We start from the raw sequence: 18,706 nt of genomic DNA on the forward strand, positions 1-18,706 counted from the left end.
GCCAAGATGTTGCGTGACAAAAAAAAATTGCACTTTGTATTTTGCAAATTTAACTTAACCAACAAACAGTTTTACATCCCCGACACTAAAATTGCTGGTTTTGTTGAATTGGACATTTCCAACTCGAAGTCGAGATTTAACTCAGGACTAAAAGTACCGAAAAGCTGCTTAATCGATCTGAGGATTTGACACACCGTGTGCCATCCCACCTACCTGAACACATTCGCTAATCTGGTACTCTGTATCAATGCAAATTCAGCTACAATGAAATACGGTGAATCTTATTCCTCTCGTCAACATATAAATTCAAAATAAATGTCCGACATCAAATTACACACTCATTTGGTAGCACAGTGGTTAGCACAGTTGCCTCATAGCGCCAGGGTCCCAGGTTCGATTCCCGGCTTGGGTCACTGTCTGTGCGGAGTCTGCACGTTCTCCCTGTGTCTACGTGGGTTTCCTCCGGGTGCTCCGGTTTCCTCCCACAAGTCCTGAAAGACGTGCTTATTAGGTAATTTGGACATTCTGAGTTCTCCCTGTGTACCCGAACAGGCGCCAGAATGTGGCGACTAGGTATTTTCAGAGTAACTTCATTGCAGTGTTAATGTAAGCCTATTTGTGACACTAATAAAGATTATTAAATTAAATTTACAGTCCATCAGCCATGCACGTGTTTCAGACATCATCCCATTTTGAAATTGATTCAACAGCAAAATATTTCAATGCACATGAGGTGAAATAATGAGTTGGATTTTGAGATAATGGCAAATCTCGTCAAACTCTGAAGCCACAGCCTGCCTTCATGGTGGGCAATTTGAGTCTCGGGCAGAGTCCACTGACCAAGCAAGTTGCCCGACTGCTCCTACAGTCGCAATCTAAACTGGATTCACTGTACATTAAAAAATACACCTCCCTCCCAATTCCTACCTTTCCCTTTCATAAAGTGCACACAACTTGAATTGTATGAGACAGTACTAAGCTTCTCCTCCAGGTCAAAAGAGCTCATGCTGGCTATGCCATTGTAATACTTACTACCTTCTACAAAATGCACGCAGTAAACAGAACAGAACCAGACCTATATGTAACACCACACCAGTGATGATCTCACAGCCATTCCAAATATTAGGTTTCATAATGAAACATTGTATTTTCACAGTAACTTCATTGCAATGTAAATGTAAGCCTACAATAATAAAGATTATTATCATTATTATTATGTGCCCTGCCAATGACAAAGGCAACATAACCCACCTCTTAAAGTCCGACTTCATAACCTCCACCAGTAGTGCCAAATTCAATTTATGCAGCTGGGCCCAGCTCCACGCCTCCTGTATCCCGAGATACCGAAAAGTCACACCCCCCACCCAGAATGGCAACTCCCCTAACCTCCTCTCCTGCCCTCTGACATTAATCGGGAACACTTCACTTTGCTTCTTATTTAATTTAATACCCCAAAAATCGGCCACATTCCCTCAGGATCTCCATAATCCTATCAAAACTCACTGCTAAGTCGAGATATATAGCAGACGATCATCGGCATACACGAGGCTGTGCTCGACCCCACCCCTCTTACTCCATCTCCAACCCCTTGACATCCTAAGAACCATTGCCAACGGCTCTATTGCAAGAGCAAAAATCAACAGGGAGAGCAGGAACCCTGCCTCGTCCCTCGATTCAGTCCGAAGTACCCCAAACGCGTGCTGTTCGTCCGGACACTAGCCATCATCGCCGTATACAGCAACTGAACCCAATCCACGAAACCCTCGTCAAATTCAAACCCAGCACCTCCAACAAATACGGCCACTCAACCCGATGGCAAGCCTTCTCCGCATCCATTGCCACCACTTCTTCTACCTCCTGCCTCTCCGAGGGCATCATAATGACATTGAGCAACCTGCGCACATTTGTCAAAAGCTACCGCCCCTTTACAAACCCCGTCTGGTCTTCCTATCACCGCCGGGAAACAGTCCTCTATCCGCGACGCTAACTCCTTTGCTAGCAATTTTCCATTCATATTTAACAGCATAATCGGGCGGTACGACCCACACTGCTCCGGGTCCTTATCCTTCCTTAAAATCAATGAAATGGATGCCTGTGGCAATGTGGGGAGGGGGGGGGGGGGGGGGGGAAGCACCCCCCTTCCCCTCGACTCATTGTACATCACCACAAGCAGGGGCTCCAGTTCCACACCAAACTTCTTATAAATCTCGATGGAAACCTTTCTGGCCCCAGGACCTACCCTGCCTGAATCGAGCCTATGCAGTCCATCACCTCCGTTAGCCCAATCGGGGCGCCCAACCCCTGCACCTTTTTCTCCTCCACCCTTCGGAACTCCAACCCAAGAACCTTCTCATACTGTCCTCCACAGGCCGAGGCTCCAACTCATACAGCCTTCTGTAAAAGGCCTCAAATATGCCATTCACCGCCGCCAGGCCTGACGTCACCTCGCCTCTCTCACCCCGCATCCTTCCGATCTCCCTCGTCACTGCCTGCTTCCTCAATTGGTGGGCCAACATTCTGCTCACTTTTCCCCCATACTCATACACTGCCCCTCTGGCCCTCCGCAGTTGCCCTACCGTCTTCCCCTTGGACACCAACCCTTAGTCCATCTCAAGCCTTTGTCTCTCCTTTAATAGCCCTTCCTGTTGCGCAACCGAGTACCTCTGGTCCACCCTCAAAATCTCATCCACAAGCCTCGCTCTCTCTCCTCTCATTCCACCCTCTCCCTGAGTCGAGACAAATTCACCCCTTACTACGGCTTTAAGTAGCTTCCACCCAGCGTGGAAGCCGTGACCTCCCCCATGTCATTCAGCTCTTCGGATGGCCACCCTCACCTTCTTACACACCCCCTTCTCTGCCAACAATCCCACATCTAACCACCACTGTGGCCATTGGACCTCCCCCTGTACCACTTGTGAATCTACCCAGTATGGCGTGTGGTCAGAGACCACGATCACCGAATACTCCTAAATGGCAAAATGCCTTATCCATTACAGTCCCTTATCCATGGGTGGCACGGTAGCACAGTGGTTAGCACCATTGCTTCACAGCACCAGGGACACGGGTTCGATTCCCGGCATGGGTGACTGTCTGAGCGGAGTCTGCATGTTCTCCCTGTGTTTGTGTGGGTTTCCTCTGGGTGCTCTGGTTTCCTCCCACAGCGCAGGCGGCAGCTCGCCCAATGGGAAACAATCAGCAGTTTAAACCCCACTACTTCAAACCGGGCAGGTATTCTGCAGGTCCCCAAGCTTTTCCGTTATGTAAATAGGAGGGTATTTTTTTTTGTTCATGGGACATGGGTGTCTCTGGTTGGGCTTGCATTTATTGCCCATCCTCAATTACCCTTGAGGGGGCAGTTAAGTGTCAACCACATTGCTGTGGATCTGGAGTCACATGTAGGCCATACAAGGCAAGGACGGCAGATTTCCTTCCCTGAAGGACATTAGTGAACCAGATGGGTTTTTACAACAATCATCAATGATTTCATGGTCATCATTAGACTTTAATTCCAGATTTTATTGCATTGGGTCTCTGGTTCACTAGTCCAGTGACAATATCACGCCACCGCTTCCCCTCCATGGTATGATGTTGGAAGACCCATCTTGGTGAGAGGTTTTTCCACAATAAATGTTATTGGAAAAGGTAAATTTGGTGCTATTGAGATTAATCATTGAAACATTTTACACTGTCGAAATGAAATTCCAACTCACCTGCCACCAGTTTTTATTACAGGAACATAGAGTCCATCTCCTAGCAATTCAAATGGAAATATTCAGAAAGCAGAAGTGATAATGTTCTCTCGATATAATTATTGAACTTAACTACAGGTTGTTTAAAGTGGGGTTCACGGTATCAACTCCAAACGAGCACCTCCGAAACCAAAACTTGAATGTTGCAATAAAGTTAGAATTTCACTTCACAGTGCAAAATGCACTCCCTTTAAGGACGGTAAGAAGCCTTACAACACCACATCCAACAGGTTTGTTTGGAATGACTGGCTTTCGGTGCATTGCTCCTTCCTCAGGTGAAGGTGTTGTAAGACTTCTTACTGCGCTCATCCCACTCCAACGCCGGCACCTCCACATCATCCCTTTAAGGAGTTCGACCTTGCAATGAATTCGTTGTTAATAATGTGCATCATTCGTAAACTAAAACTGCACTGGAGTCCACTTTTCACGTGAGTTGGATGCGTGTGTGTATGGAGGAGAGGCGGTCTAGTGAGCACAGGCTGCAGCGATTACAATGCTGTGCTGGACTGGCCGTACCTAACTGGGGAAGGTACCGGAGCGCGCCTGCGCGGGGAGGGTGCCTGAGCGCTACCCGCCCTGGGCGGGAGGGTGCCGGTGCGCGCCTGCGCGGGGAGGGTGCCGGAGCGCTACCCGCCCTGGCCGGGAGGGTGCCGGTGCGCGCCTGCGCAGGGCTGATTGCAGGTTGGCGGCCATTTTGTGGAGGAGAAATCCGGAGTCCGGAGTCCGGAGGCCGGGGGTGGGGGAGGGAGTAGAAGAGGAGGAGCAGAGGGCTGGGGATCGGATCCGGACGGCAGCTTGCTGCACCGGCTCCACCAACACCTCAGGGGCCTCTCCGCTGCTGGACAGTCTTTTTTAAAAGTTATTTATATATTTTCAAATAAACGGGGGGGAAAAGGAGGAGGGGGGTGTGTGTGTGTGGATACTGCTCTTTGACATAAGATCCAACTGTGCCGGCCTGTGCGAGTCAGTAGCTCCAGCGGGTGATCGGGGTAAAGTGAGCCATGGATGAGAAGGTGTTCACCAAGGAACTGGACCAGTGGATCGAGCAGCTCAATGACTGCAAGCAGCTGACCGAGAGCCAAGTGAAGACGCTATGTGAGAAGGTGAGGGCCGCGGGCCGGCTTTATCTGGAAACCCCTCTTTGAAGGAGCGGCCAGTGGATGGTGACTCGGGTTTGAGCGCCCGCCGGGCGGCCTAGTGCCCGAGCCTCGGGAGGAAAATGTCGACTGAAGCCAGGCTATAAAGCGCTTTATCGCCGGGTTTCGTTCCCCTAACACGAGGATTAACGGAAAGAATTGAGATACGCCCGAGCTGGCAGGACGGGGATGATAGGGGTGGGGGAAGCCGGCATTTGTTTGGTGCAGAAACTCAAAACCTAAAATGGCGCCTTCCGGGGCTGCACTTTCCAGCGGCTGGAAGCGAGGAAGAGAAATCCATTACTGTGGGAGATAGCTTTCAATTCTATCCCACCCGTACCAAAACCACTATCATTGTTCACCGTATTTTATATGCCCCCCCCCCCCCCCATTTAATTGCAATATATAGTAGAACAATTCGGAATTGGTGTTTTATCATCTTGGTTTTAACTTTCCTCTTTGCTTTCCTGGAAATTACAATGTATCTCGGGGACGGCTCTGAAATTCGGCATCCGTGTCTGTCGCTCACTCGATAGTTAATTCATTTATTTTTTGTGTATGTCTATTATGTTACGGAAAGTATACGATTATTTGAATACGTAACAGGGGAGAGGAGGAGGAAGTGACAAATCATATTGTCTAACCAAATGATCAGGTACTGCATTAAGCATCCTAAATGGATTACACTGGTGAAAGGAAAGAATACAGCCTTTTGTCCTGTAAATTATAGTGTAGTTCAGTTACTTCTAGGGTATCTCCTTATTAAAATATTAATGTTAATGCCAGGTATTATGTTTGTCTGGAAATATTTATGATATTTTGTTCTGATTTACATATTAATTCAACTATTATGCCACATTTGGTTCTTCACAGGAATTTAATGGGTGCAGATTCATAACTTGGGCAAAGATATTTTTGGCATTGAATGCTGTTCACTTAGTAATGAGTGTGCCATTACATCATTAAAAAACAGTTCTTGGTATGTAAGGTGTACGCTTTTAAAGACATTGAATAATGGAATGTACATGCTTGCATTTTCAGTGTACTGTCCTGTTTCCTCAGTAACTTAAATTAAAAACCATTAAAGCTATCTTTCAGCAATAGGTATTTTTTAAATAAACAGCTCTGACTGTTTCATTTAGAAATCAAGTGGCAAGTATTTCCTAACATTTAACCTGGAAATAAGACAATGTAAATTTCCTGGCATTAGCCCCCATTTCTTTTTTTTCGTATAAATATTTTTATTCTCCTTTTCACATTTTTATCATATTTACAACAAATAATTAACAATAACAACAAATGCAATGGCGATCCCCTAGCCACTAGCCCCCATTTCTATAGAATTCTAAATTCAGGATGTGATTTGCTTAAAAGGTGTTAGATAATTATAATACATTCTAGGGCATTCAAAGAACATTGCAGTGTGGCTCTGAGCCCAAGGCATTAGGTCAGATGATAAAAGGCTTGGTCAGAGTAGTAGGTTTCAAGGAGTGCCTCTAAAGTTGGAAAGCAAGGTAAACAAATTTAGGAAGGACATTTCAAACTGTGGGCCCCAGGCAACTGAAGGAGCAGCTACCACTGGGGGAGGCTGATTTAAATCAGGGATGCTCAAGAGGCCAGAATTACTTGAATGCAAATATTTTTGAAAGGTTGTGGGCTGAAGGAGATTCCAGAGATATAGAGATAAGTGAGTGTTAAGGCCATTGTTTGGGGGGGGGGGGGGGGGGGGGGGGGGGGAGGTGATTTTATAACAAGGATGCGTATCTTAAAAGTCCAGCTGGGAGCCAATGGAAGTCAGAAAGCAAAAGGTAATAGGCAAATGGGACTTATATTAATCTTTATTGTCACAAGTAGGCTTACATTAACACTGCAATGAAGTTACTGTGAAAAGACCCTAGTTGCCACATTTCGGCACCTGGTCGGGTACACTGAGGGAGAATTTAGAATATCCAATTCACCTAACAATACGTCTTTTGGGACTTGGGGGAGGAAACCGGAGCACCCGGAGGAAACCCATGCAGACACCGGAAGTACGTGATGACTCAGCACAGACAGTGACCCAAGACGGGAATTGAACCTTGGACCCTGGAGCCCACTTTGTGCGAATTAAGACACGGGCAGCAGAGATTTACATGACATCATGTTTACAGAGGGTAGTCAAGTCTAGAGGTAACAAAGGCATGAATTACGGTTTCAGCACCGGATGAGATGGGTAATGTTACAGAAGGGGCAGCAGGGTAGCATGGTGGTTAGCATAAATGCTTCACAGCTCCAGGGTCCCAGGTTCGATTCCCGGCTGGGTCACTGTCTGTGTGGAGTCTGCACGTCCTCCCCCTGTGTGCGTGGGTTTCCTCCGGGTGCTCCGGTTTCCTCCCACAGTCCAAAGATGTGCGGGTTAGGTGGATTGGCCATGCTAAATTGCCCGTAGTGTCCTAATAAAAGTAAGGTTAAGGGGGGGGGGTTGTTGGGTTACGGGTATAGGGTGGATACGTGGGTTTGAGTAGGGTGATCATGGCTCGGCACAACATTGAGGGCCGAAGGGCCTGTTCTGTGCTGTACTGTTCTATGTTCTAAGTAACATGGGATGGCACAGTGGTTAGCACTGATGCCTCATAGCGCTGAGGATCCAGGTTCAATTCCAGCCTTGGGTGACTCTGGAGTTTGCGCATTCTTCCAATGACTGCGTGAGTTTCCTCCGGGTGCTGTGGTTTCCTCCCACAGTCCAAAGATGTGCAGGTAGTGAAGTGGGCCTAGGTAGGCTGCTCTTTCAGCAGATTGGTGCAGATTCGATGGGCTGAAAGGCCACGTTCTGCACTGTAGGAAGATTTTAAGTAGAACTATGTGGTCTTGGTGGTGGCATGAATATGGGGTTGGAAGCTTATCTCTGGAATCAGCTGTATTCTAGCATTGTAGTACCGTACATTATTAGTCTTCTACTCTAAAATGTGTTTTTATAACAAGCATATTCTGCAGATGCTGGAAATCTGAAATAAAACAGAAAATATTGAAAAAACTCAGCTGGTCTGGCAGCATATGTGGAAAGAGAAACGGTTAACGTTTCGAGTACATAAGACTTCAGAGCAAATATATTTTATGAATGCAATACTTCAGGTTGAATATCCCTTATCCAAAATGCTTGGGAACTAGTGGGTATCGGGTTTTTTGAATTTTGGAATGTAGTGCGCAGGTGTTGCATGCATTGCGTGGCACATTGGGAACTCCGTATGTTGTGATTGCGCTTGTCAGTTGTGAATTGCGCAAGTGTGGAGTGCTCGAAAAAAGTGCGGATTTTGTAATTTTTCAGTTTTTGGAATTTTGGGTAAGGGATGCTCAAACTGTATTAAGTACAAATTAACAAGTGCAAATTAAGGGGTTTTGATCTCGTATGCTTTTTCTTCCAACCGTATATTTCTCAGTGAAGATAGAAATAATAAATGATTGTACAGTTTATGCTGGTGATTGATTATCTGTAGTGAGTGGGTCGCATGAGTGGCCTCCATTATCTGTAGTGAGTGTGTGGCATGGTGGCAGAGTGGTTAGCACTGCTGCCTCACAGCTCCAGGGACCTGGGTTCAATTCTGGCCTCTGGTGACCTTCTTTGTTGAGTTTGCACTTTCTCCTTGTGTCTGTATGGGTTTCCTCCATGCTCCAGTTTCCTCCCACAGTGCGGGTTAGGTGGTTGGCCATGCTAAATTGCCCCTTGGTGTCCAAAAGGATAGGTTGTGTTTTGGGGATAAGGTGGAGGCATGGACCTAAGTAGGGTGCACTTTCCAAGGGCAGGTGCAGACCAGATGGGCCAATGTAAATTCTATGATTCTATCTCAGTGGGCCGCAAGATTGAAATCTGGCTTGTTGATGAACCACGGCCCTATGAAAAGATTGAATTCATGCCACATATTTCATAATGAATGACAGAAAGTGGTTGATCATATAGTAATAGAACTGTCATCAACTTCAAATGGTTAAAAACAAAATACATATTTGTGCTTTGGATGTCGAGGGAGCTCACAGTCAATGTTTTGTCCAATCAACATACAACTCACTTCACTTGCTCTTGCTTTAAGTGTGTATCTCTTCAGTAATACTGGTAGGGAAAAAACTGGATGGAAATCAGTGGAATGTGGCAACCCCATCTCATTTGCAACCATCAACAAAAGGTCTTGTGGACCACATACAGCTGCATGTTGTCCCTGGGCCACAGGCTGTCCACCGTTGGTTTAAGCCTTTAAGTGCTAGCTTGGCTCAGTTGCCATAAAGGGTTAGGGGCAATGTTTTAAGCTGCACATTATGCACAAGTTGATTCCTTTAAGTTACTAAGCAGCCACACAAAAAAGTGAAGGGCCTACACACCTAAATAAATTGGTCGCAAATGACAAGATTAGAGACTGCATTGGTTAGGGTTTGCGCCTCACTCTGACTTGCATACAGAATCAAGGCTTAATACCTACAAGATTGTTGCACTGTCAGATGTGCCACCTTTTGAATGAAACATTAAACGGTGCCTTGTCTATCTCGGGCCATGAACTATGCAAATTGACAGTTGTGCTTTTATCTACATTAAACTGGACTTCATGGGTAATTTATCAGATTAAAATTGCTCTGGGGTGTATGGAGTGGCTTAATGAGGTGCTGTTCATATGGTCTCAATCCATTTTCTTAATGAAGGAATAAATGGTGTTCAATATTTTAATGCATCAATATCAAGTTACGTCAAATCCAAATTAAGTGCTGTGGCATCAGAATAAACCTTTGCTGACTGTATATCTGTGTCATGGGCTATAGCAACAAACTGGATGTGTGAAAGTGTGATTGAAAGGGACCAAGCAGTTGAGTAATTATGATATAGGAATCTATGCTTCTGCCCTCGCTGGGTCAGGTCCATGCTAATGTTATGTATGATTCAAGAAGTCACCCTAAAATCAGCACTTGTACAATTGACACATGGCAGTGCATAGACATATGCCATTGCATAGTGCTACGCTTATTTTTGTAATTTGTGGTTTCCATTTGTTTGAAGACCACACCTGGATGTTTTCCGAAAAAATGGTTTTGCTTACAGTGGATTTTCTATTCCTGTTTAAATCTATTGGGGTTGTCCAGGTTTATAAACTTCAAAGAATACCTTTCGAATCACTTAATTTTGAGGTACTGGTGCTTTTAACAGTCTAGCCATAGGGTTAATATTTAAACTAAAATAAAAAAAGATATAGGCATGGCTATAAAGTAAGCATAAATGGGGTATGGGGTTCAGGGTGTACTAGCTAGATGGATAAAGAACTGGCTGGGCAACAGGAGACAGAGAGTAGTGGTGGAAGGGAGTGTCTCAAAATGGAGAAGGGTGACTAGTGGTGTTCCACAGGGATCCGTGCTCGGACCACTGTTGTTTGTGATCTACATAAATGACCTGGAGGAAGGTATAGGTGGTCTGATTAGCAAGTTTGCAGATGATACTAAGATTGTTGGAGTTGCAGATAGCGAGGAGGACTGTCAGAGAGTACAACAAAATATAGATAGATTGGAGAGTTAGGCAGAGAAATGGCAGATGGAGTTCAATCCAGTCAAATGCGAGGTGATGCATTTTGGAAGATCAAATTCAAGAGCGGACTATATGGTCAATGGAAGGGTCTTGGGGAAAATTGATGTGCAGAGAGATCTGGGAGTTCAGGCCCATTGTACCCTGAAGGTGGCAACGCAGGTTGATAGAGTGGTCAAGAAGGCATACAGCATGCTTGCCTTCATCGGACGGGGTATTGAGTACAAGAGTTGGCAGGTCATGTTACAGTTGTATAGGACTTTGGTTCAGCCACATTTGGAATACTGGTGCAGTTCTGGTCGCCACATTACCAGAAGGATGTGGATGCCTTGGAGAGGATGCAGAGGAGGTTCACCAGGATGTTGCCTGATATGGAGGGTGCTAGCTATGAAGAAAGGTTGAGTAGATTAGGATTGTTTTCGTTGGAAAGACGGAGGTTGAGGGGGGACCTGATTGAGGTCTACAAAATTGAGAGGTATGGACAGGGTGGATAGCAACAAGCTTTTCCCAAGAGTGGGGGTGTCAGTTACAAGGGGTCACGATTTCAAAGCGAGAGGGGGAAAGTTTAAGGGAGATGTGCGTGGAAAGTTTTTTACGCAGAGGGTGGTGGGTGCCTGGAACGCTTTACCAGCGGAGGTGGTAGAGGCGGGCACGATAGCATCATTTAAGAAGCATCTAGACAGGTATATGAATGGGCGGGAACAGAGGGAAGTAGACCGTGGAAAATAGGAGACAGGTTTAGATAAAGGATCTGGATCGGCGCAGGCTGGGAGGGCCGAAGGGCCTGTTCCTGTGCTGTAATTTTCTTTGTTCTATAAATGGGCTGATTTGCTAGATTGTTCAATTGTCATCTTCCTGTTAAGTGCAGCAGTTTCCAACCTTTTTAATTGAAGATTGTTTTTAATGAAAGATTTGTCTAAAATAAAGTGGGACCTGCAAGACCAAAATTTGGCGTTTTCTAAACTACATCTTGGCAAATTGCCAAATTCCTCTGCTAATTTGGCATATTTAGGTAGTGTCTCAAATCTAGCTGCCTGAAGACATATTTTTTAATGTGCCATGCATCAATTTTAAATGAGTAAAAAAAATTTTCAAACCCTTACCTGAACAATTTGGCTTTGCGCTGCATTGACGCAAAGTGTCACCAGACTAGAACATAGAACGATACAGCGCAGTACAGGCCCTTCGGCCCACGATGTTGCACCGACATGAGAAGTCAAAAACTAAAGGCCATCTAACCTACACTATGCCATTATCATCCATATGCTTATCCAATAAACTTTTAAATGCCCTCAATGTTGGCGAGTTCACTCCTGTTGCAGGTAGGGCATTCCACGGCCTCACCACTCTTTGCGTAAAAAACCTACCTCTGTCCTATATCTATTACCCCTCAATTTAAGGCTATGTCCCCTCGTGCTAGCCACCTCCATCCGAGGGAGAAGGCTCTCACTGTCCACCCTATCTAACCCTCTGATCATTTTGTATGCCTCTATTAAGTCACCTCTTAACCTTCTTCTCTCTAACAAAAACAACCTCAAGTCCATCAGCCTTTCCTCATAAGATTTTCCCTCCATACCAGGCAACATCCTGGTAAATCTCCTCTGCACCCGTTCCAAAGCTTCCACGTCCTTCCTATAATGAGGCGACCAGAACTGTACGCAATACTCCAAATGCGGCCGTACCAGAGTTTTGTACAGCTGCAACATGACCTCATGGCTAGTTGTACACTTTGCCACTTGTGCGCCATTCTATTCCCATACTTCAAGCAACCCTGTCCCGAACTTCCCATGGCCGGAAATCCAGCAAGATTTGAAATCCGGCATGGCCTTGGTTCCGAGTTGCTGGCTTTTAGGCACACTACCTGTATAATAAACAGAGGAAATAGCTAACTTAAGTGATCTTTAAAATAAATTTAAAATGCATTGAATTAAGAGAATTTTTTTGATTATTAATTCTTGTGATTATTTTTTTAAAAAGCTTCTAATAGTACATTCATAATTTACATCTTGGAAATATTGAAACAATAATGGTCAAAACTATAAAAGCAGTTGCATGAACCAAAGGCATTATAACCATGGTGTTGTAGCTATACTACTCCAAATTGGTTTATTTGGAGGCCAATTATATTTTTAGTTTCAAATCATTTTAACAATCAAGTGATTTGCTTTTATCCTTGCAATAAAAACATGACTCTTACTTAATTAATTCTTTTTCATGTTAATCCCATCCACCTGAAAATGATTGGGAGCCACAAATTGGATGTTAAATAGCACATGGTGGTGCAGTGGTGAGCACTGCTGCCTCACGGTGCCAAGTTCCCAGGTTCGATCCCGGCCCTGAATTGCTCTGCAGTTTGCACATTCTCCCTGTGTCTGCGTGGGTCTCACTTCCACAAGTCAAAAGATGTTCCGGATAGGTGTATTGGCTACAATTAATTGGAAAAAAAAATTGAAGACTGCACTATTGCATGTTTATTTGTGAAACAGGAAAGTACAATGTTGCCTTTGTTTTGGTTGGAGGAAAAGAAGAGGAGTGGTATTGAATGTGGCTTGACTGGTGCATACAATTTTTTATTAGTGGATAGCTGTCTAACAGGAAGTCAATAGCATAGTAGTGATGTTACTAGAATTACTCACCCACAACCCAACACCAAAATATCTTTGCTGTATATTGATCTACTAGCACACACTTCCAGAACACTGGAGCCAAGATCTGGACAAGTGAATCTCGTGTGGAAATTAGCAGAACCAACGCACTGCTTCACTTGGCCTGATCTAGCCAACAGGAGAATACTGTTGTTCAAGCTGGCTCTGGAGCTGCCACACAAATGTGGTAGATATTCACTTCCGAGAAGTCATGAGGATTATTTCTGGAACTTTAAGACCAACAAGTGCCTTCCTGTCTTAGCCCACTTTCCCTGGCAACATCAGGAAGTTCACTGAAAGCAAGTGCACATAGAAATTATTTTATCCATGGTCAAATGCTGCACATATTTTGACGTGTCTTAAACAATCCTATTGCTTGTGTTTAAACAAGATTTGGGCTGCAGTCTGTCCTTTCTAAATCTGTTCATTAATTAGGTGTAATGTTTGAAACAGGATTAGTATTCGTTAAAAACCCAACAGCTGTGGGCCACGGTGGCACAGTGGGTTAGCCCTGCAGCCTCATGGCGCCGAGGTCCCAGGTTTGATCCCGGTTCTGGGTCACTGTCCGTGTGGAGTTTGCACATTCTCCACGTGTTTGCATGGGTCTCGCCCCCGCAACCCAAACATGTGCAGGGTAGATGGATTGGCCAAGCTAAATTGCCCCTTAATTGGAAAAAATGAATTGGGTACTCTAAATAAAAAAACAACAGCTTCTGACCTTGGTGTGACGATCAGTAAATCCTATATGGTTGACTGCTAATATCCTCCATAGCAAGATACTTGCTAGAAGAATTGACAATGAATATGATCTTACCAATGCTGCCTATACACTGATGTTTCTTTTAAATCAATATATTTGAGCTGTTGGCTCCATTAAAAAAAATGTAAAGTATTTGCTTCACAGTAACCACTTTACCTTTTTAGTATCTCGGTTATATAATTATTTTGACTTGGCATAACTGATTCTGATGAATTGCAGGAGCGAACAGGCAGATTTTGCGGCTAGATAATGTCACAATTGGTCTTTGACTACAGCACAAAAACTAAGACAACAAATGCACTTCATATTGTATCTGGAATGTTTCAAAGCTGAATGCTTTGACTGTCCACGTTGTCTTCGCCAGTGCAAAGAGCAGGGGGGACAGGGGACACCCCTGCCTGGTCCCACGATAAAGCCTAAAATACTCCGATCTCCTTCCATTTGTGACTACACTCGCCATCGGCGCCGCGTAAAGCAGCCTCACCCATTTGATGAATCCCTCCCCAAATCCAAACCTCTCCAGCACCTCCCATAGGTACCCCCATTCAACTCTATCAAACGCCTTCTCTGCATCCAGCGCCACCACTATCTCCGCCTCCCCCTCCACTGCCGGCATCATGATAACATTGAGCAGTCTCCGCACATTCGTGTTGAGCTGCCGCCCCTTGACAAACCCTGTCTGATCTTCATGAATTACCTCTGGCACACAATCCTCTATCCTGGTAGCCAGGATCTTCGCCAGCAACTTAGCGTCTACGTTAAGGAGTGAAATAGGCCTATATGATCCGCACTGCAAGGGGTCCTTATCCCGTTTTAGGATCAAAGAGATCAGTGCCCGCGACATCGTCGGGGGCAAAGCCCCCCCCTCCCACGCCTCATTGAAAGTTCGCACCAGCAGGGGACCCACCAGGTCCGCATATTTTTTGTAAAATTCTGCCGGGAACCCGTCCGGCCCCGGGGCCTTACCTGACTGCATTTGCCCGATCCCCCTGACTAGCTCCTCCAACTCTATCGGCGCCCCCAGCCCCTCAACCAGCCTCTCTTGAACCCTTGGGAAACATAGCCTGTTCATGAAGCTCTCCATCCCCTCTCTCCCCCTCGGAGGTTCCGACCGGTACAATCCCTCGTAAAAGTCCCTAAAGACCCCGTTTACTTCTGTCCCCTTCTGCACTACATTTCCACCCCCATCCTTCACTCCCCCAATTTCCCTAGCCGCATCTCGCCTACGGAGCTGATGCGCCAACATCCTGCTCGCCTTCTCTCCATACTCATATACCGCACCCTGCGCCCTCCTCCACTGTGTCTCCGCCTTTCTGGTGGTCAGCAAGTCAAAATTGGCCTGCAACCTGCGCCGTTCTCCCAGCAACCCTTCCTCCGGTGCCTCCGCATATCTCCTGTCCACCTCCAGAAGCTCTCCCACCAGTCTCTCCCTCTCCTTCCTCTCCTTCCTTTCCCTGTGGGCCCGGATGGAGATCAGCTCCCCCCGGATCACTGCTTTCAGAGCCTCCCAGACCATCCCCACCTGGACCTCCCCCGTATCATTGGTAACCAGATACCCCTCAATGCTTCTCCGAACCCTCTTACACACCTCCTCCTCCGCCAGCATCCCCACATCCAGGCGCCAGAGCGGGCGCTGGTCCCGCGCCTCCCCCATCTCCAGATCAATCCAGTGCGGGGCATGGTCCGAAATCGCTATGGCCGAATACTCGGCATCCTGCACCCTCGGGATCAACCCCCTGCTCAGGACAAAAAAGTCTATCCGGGAATAAACCCTATGGACGTGAGAGAAAAAGGAATACTCCCGCGCTCTCGGTCTCCCAAACCTCCAGGGATCCACCCCTCCCATCTGGTCCATGTATCCCCTCAGCACTTTGGCCGCCGCCGGTCTCCTACCCGTCCTTGAACTGGACCGGTCCAGTGTGGGATCCAGCACTGTGTTAAAATCTCCCCCCATGATCAGGCCCCCTGCCTCCAGGTCCGGGACGCGGCCCAACAAGCGCCTCATGAAGCCAGCATCATCCCAATTCGGGGCATATACGTTCACCAGCACCACCTTCTCTCCCTGCAGCCTACCCCTCACCATGATATATCTGCCCTCCTTGTCCGACACCACCTCAGCCGCCTCAAACGCCACCCTCTTCCCCACTAGAATCGCCACCCCCCGGTTCTTTGCGTCCAATCCTGAATGATAAACCTGCCCCACCCACCCCTTCCTCAGACGGACCTGGTCCGCCACCTTCAGGTGGGTCTCCTGGAGCATAGCCACGTCCGCCTTCAACCCCCTTATATGGGAGACCACCCTGGTTCTCTTAACCGGCCCGTTCAGCCCCCTCACGTTCCAGGTAATCAGCCGGATCAGAGGGCAACCCGCCCCCCTCCCCTGCCGACTAGCCATAGCTTGGCAGATGTTCGCCCCAGGCCAGCATACCCCGCTCGACCCGTTCCCCATGGCGATAGCGCCTCTCCTCTTCCCCCCCGGCCCTCATCGGCTCCTTCCTAGTCGTTCCAGCAGCAACCCGGTATCCCCCCCCACCCCCCTCCCCCCCCCAGGCTAGGACCCCTCCTAGCCGCGACGCACCCTCCATGGTACTTCCGTGAGTCAGCTGACTTCTGCTGACCCCGGCAGCTCCCGCCAAAACCTATCCCCTCCCGGCTTGGGGTCATCCCCCTCTTGCCACACCTCCTTGGCATTATTGCAGCGCGGGAAAAAAGACCCGTAGAGGCCCTTCCCCCATCGCAAGCTCCACCCCCCTGCCCCGCAGCGCGGGAAACCAGAGGAAAGCCCGCGCTTTCACAATGCCACACCCCATCCTTCTGACGCAGTTCCCCAAATCCAGTTTCCCCTCAATCCCCAGCCCCGTACAGAAGAGAACATATAGAACACAAACCCCCAACACTCCCCACCTACCCCACAACCATACCCAACAGACAAACCCACCCGTAAACAGAGCAAAAAGAAAACCAGCATACATAACACACATTTCGAAGTTGAAAAAGTTGAAACAGTTGGAACAAAACAGCCACAGCGGAAACAACGCCGGCCAAAGTATGTTCCCAGGCCCTAGTTCAAGTCCAGCTTCTCCGCCTGTACAAAGGCCCACGCCTCCTCCGGGAACTCGAAGTAATGGTGCCGGTCCTTGTATGTCACCCACAGGCGCGCAGGCTGCAGCATTCCAAACCTGACCTGCTTAGCATGAAGCACCGCCTTCGTCCGGTTGAACCTGGCCCGCCGCTTAGCCACTTCCGCACTCCAGTCCTGGTAGATCCTCACTACCGAATTCTCCCATTTACTGCTCCTCTCTTTCTTGGCCCAGCGCAGCACACACTCCCGGTCACTGAATCGGTGGAACCGCACCAGCACCGCCCTCGGGGGCTCACCTGCCTTGGGCCTCCTGGCCATCACTCTGTGCGCTCCCTCGAGCTCCAGGGGCAAATGGAAGGACCCTGCTCCCATCAACGAGCTCAACAACGTGGTCACATACGCCGGGAGATCCGACCCCTCCAGCCCCTCCGCCAGGCCCAGGATCCTCAGATTCTTTCGCCTCGTGCGAACGTCCAGCTCCTCCAAGCGGTCCTGCCACTTTTTATGAAGTGCCTCGTGCAACTCCACTTTCCCAACGAGGACCACGGCCTCCTCCTCTCTTTCAACGGCCTGCCGCTGCAACTCCCGAATAGACTCCTCCTGTGCCGCCTGGGTCCCAAGCAGCTTGGTCGCAGTTGCATTCATGGAGTCCAGCAGCTCAGCCTTCAGCTCAGCAAAACAACGTAGGAGCGAGGCCTGTTGCTCCTGCGCCCACTTCCACCAGTCCTCGGGTGTTGCGCCGGCCGCCATTTTGTTTTTCTTCCCACGTTTTTTTTGGGGCGTTTCTGCAGCCTTTTTCACCATATAGTGTGGGGCAAGTTCTTCCAGGCACCTTCCCCCACCGGGATATGTAGCAACAGCACTGTTTGGGGCCCTCAAAACGGCCCAAAAGCCCTTAAATAGCGGGAGCGCCGGCCGCCATTTTGTTTTTTTTTCACCCGTTTTTTGGGGGGCGTTACTGCAGCCTTTTTCACCAGATAATGTGGGGCAAGTTCTTCCAGGCACCTTCCCCCACTAGGATGTGTAGAAACAGCGCCGTTTGGGGCCCTCAAAACGGCCCAAAAGTCCCTAAATAGCAGGAGTGCCGGCCGCCATTTTGTTTTTCTTCCCCCGTTTTTTTTGGGGGAGTTACTGCAGCCTTTTTCTTCTTCCCACTCCAGGTGAGCACCATATAGTGTGGGGCAAGTTCTTCCAGGCACCTTCCCCCACCGGGATGCGTAGAAACAGCTCCGTTTGGGGCCCTCGAAACGGCCCAAAAGTCCCTAAATAGCAGGAGCTGCCGAATGTGTGGCTTAGCTCCGCATAGCCGCAACTGGAAGTCGTCCACGTTGTCTTCATGGGCCACTTCTGCTGTGGAGCTCATGTACCACACGTAGATCGTATTTCCATATATCGTAACCAGCAAATGCAATTTTTCTAATTTAGGATTTATCTGCTGAAAATAAGCAGCCATTTTCAAACTTGGTGACCCAAGACATTTTTAACATTTTATGAGGGCAAATGGTTACGGTATGTTCAACAATCCAATAACCAGGTCAGAATTCTCAAACCATTTTGACTGAGAAGCTAAATTCTGTTCTATTATGTGTTTCTGTGGAAAGGGTAAAGAAATTCAAAACAGTTCAGGATCACTCTAAATCAGGGGTGGGCAAACTTTTCCGTGCAAGGGCCACATTCAGAAATTCACAATTCACAAAGGGCCGCATAGTATATTAAGTAAAATAATTACTTCACCCGGTTATGATTCTGGGCGCCTCATATAGAACATAGAACAGTACAGCACAGAACAGGCCCTTCGGCC

The 18,706-nt window shown here is 47.6% G+C and overlaps 1 protein-coding gene across 1 annotated transcript in view; it reads left to right on the plus strand.

The window, feature by feature from the left end:
• The first annotated feature begins 4,509 nt into the window (after window positions 1-4,509).
• Window positions 4,510-18,706, plus strand: part of LOC119965314 (serine/threonine-protein phosphatase 2A catalytic subunit alpha isoform) — a 38,547-nt gene continuing 24,350 nt past the window's right edge. Inside the window, exon 1 of the mRNA XM_038795892.1 lies at window positions 4,510-4,852. Coding sequence (XP_038651820.1) covers window positions 4,751-4,852 — 102 coding nt within the window. The 5' untranslated portion in view covers window positions 4,510-4,750. The remainder of the gene's footprint in view (window positions 4,853-18,706) is intronic.

This window comes from Scyliorhinus canicula, chromosome 4 (genome assembly GCF_902713615.1).
Source record: "Scyliorhinus canicula chromosome 4, sScyCan1.1, whole genome shotgun sequence".
Classification (NCBI taxonomy): domain Eukaryota; kingdom Metazoa; phylum Chordata; class Chondrichthyes; order Carcharhiniformes; family Scyliorhinidae; genus Scyliorhinus; species Scyliorhinus canicula.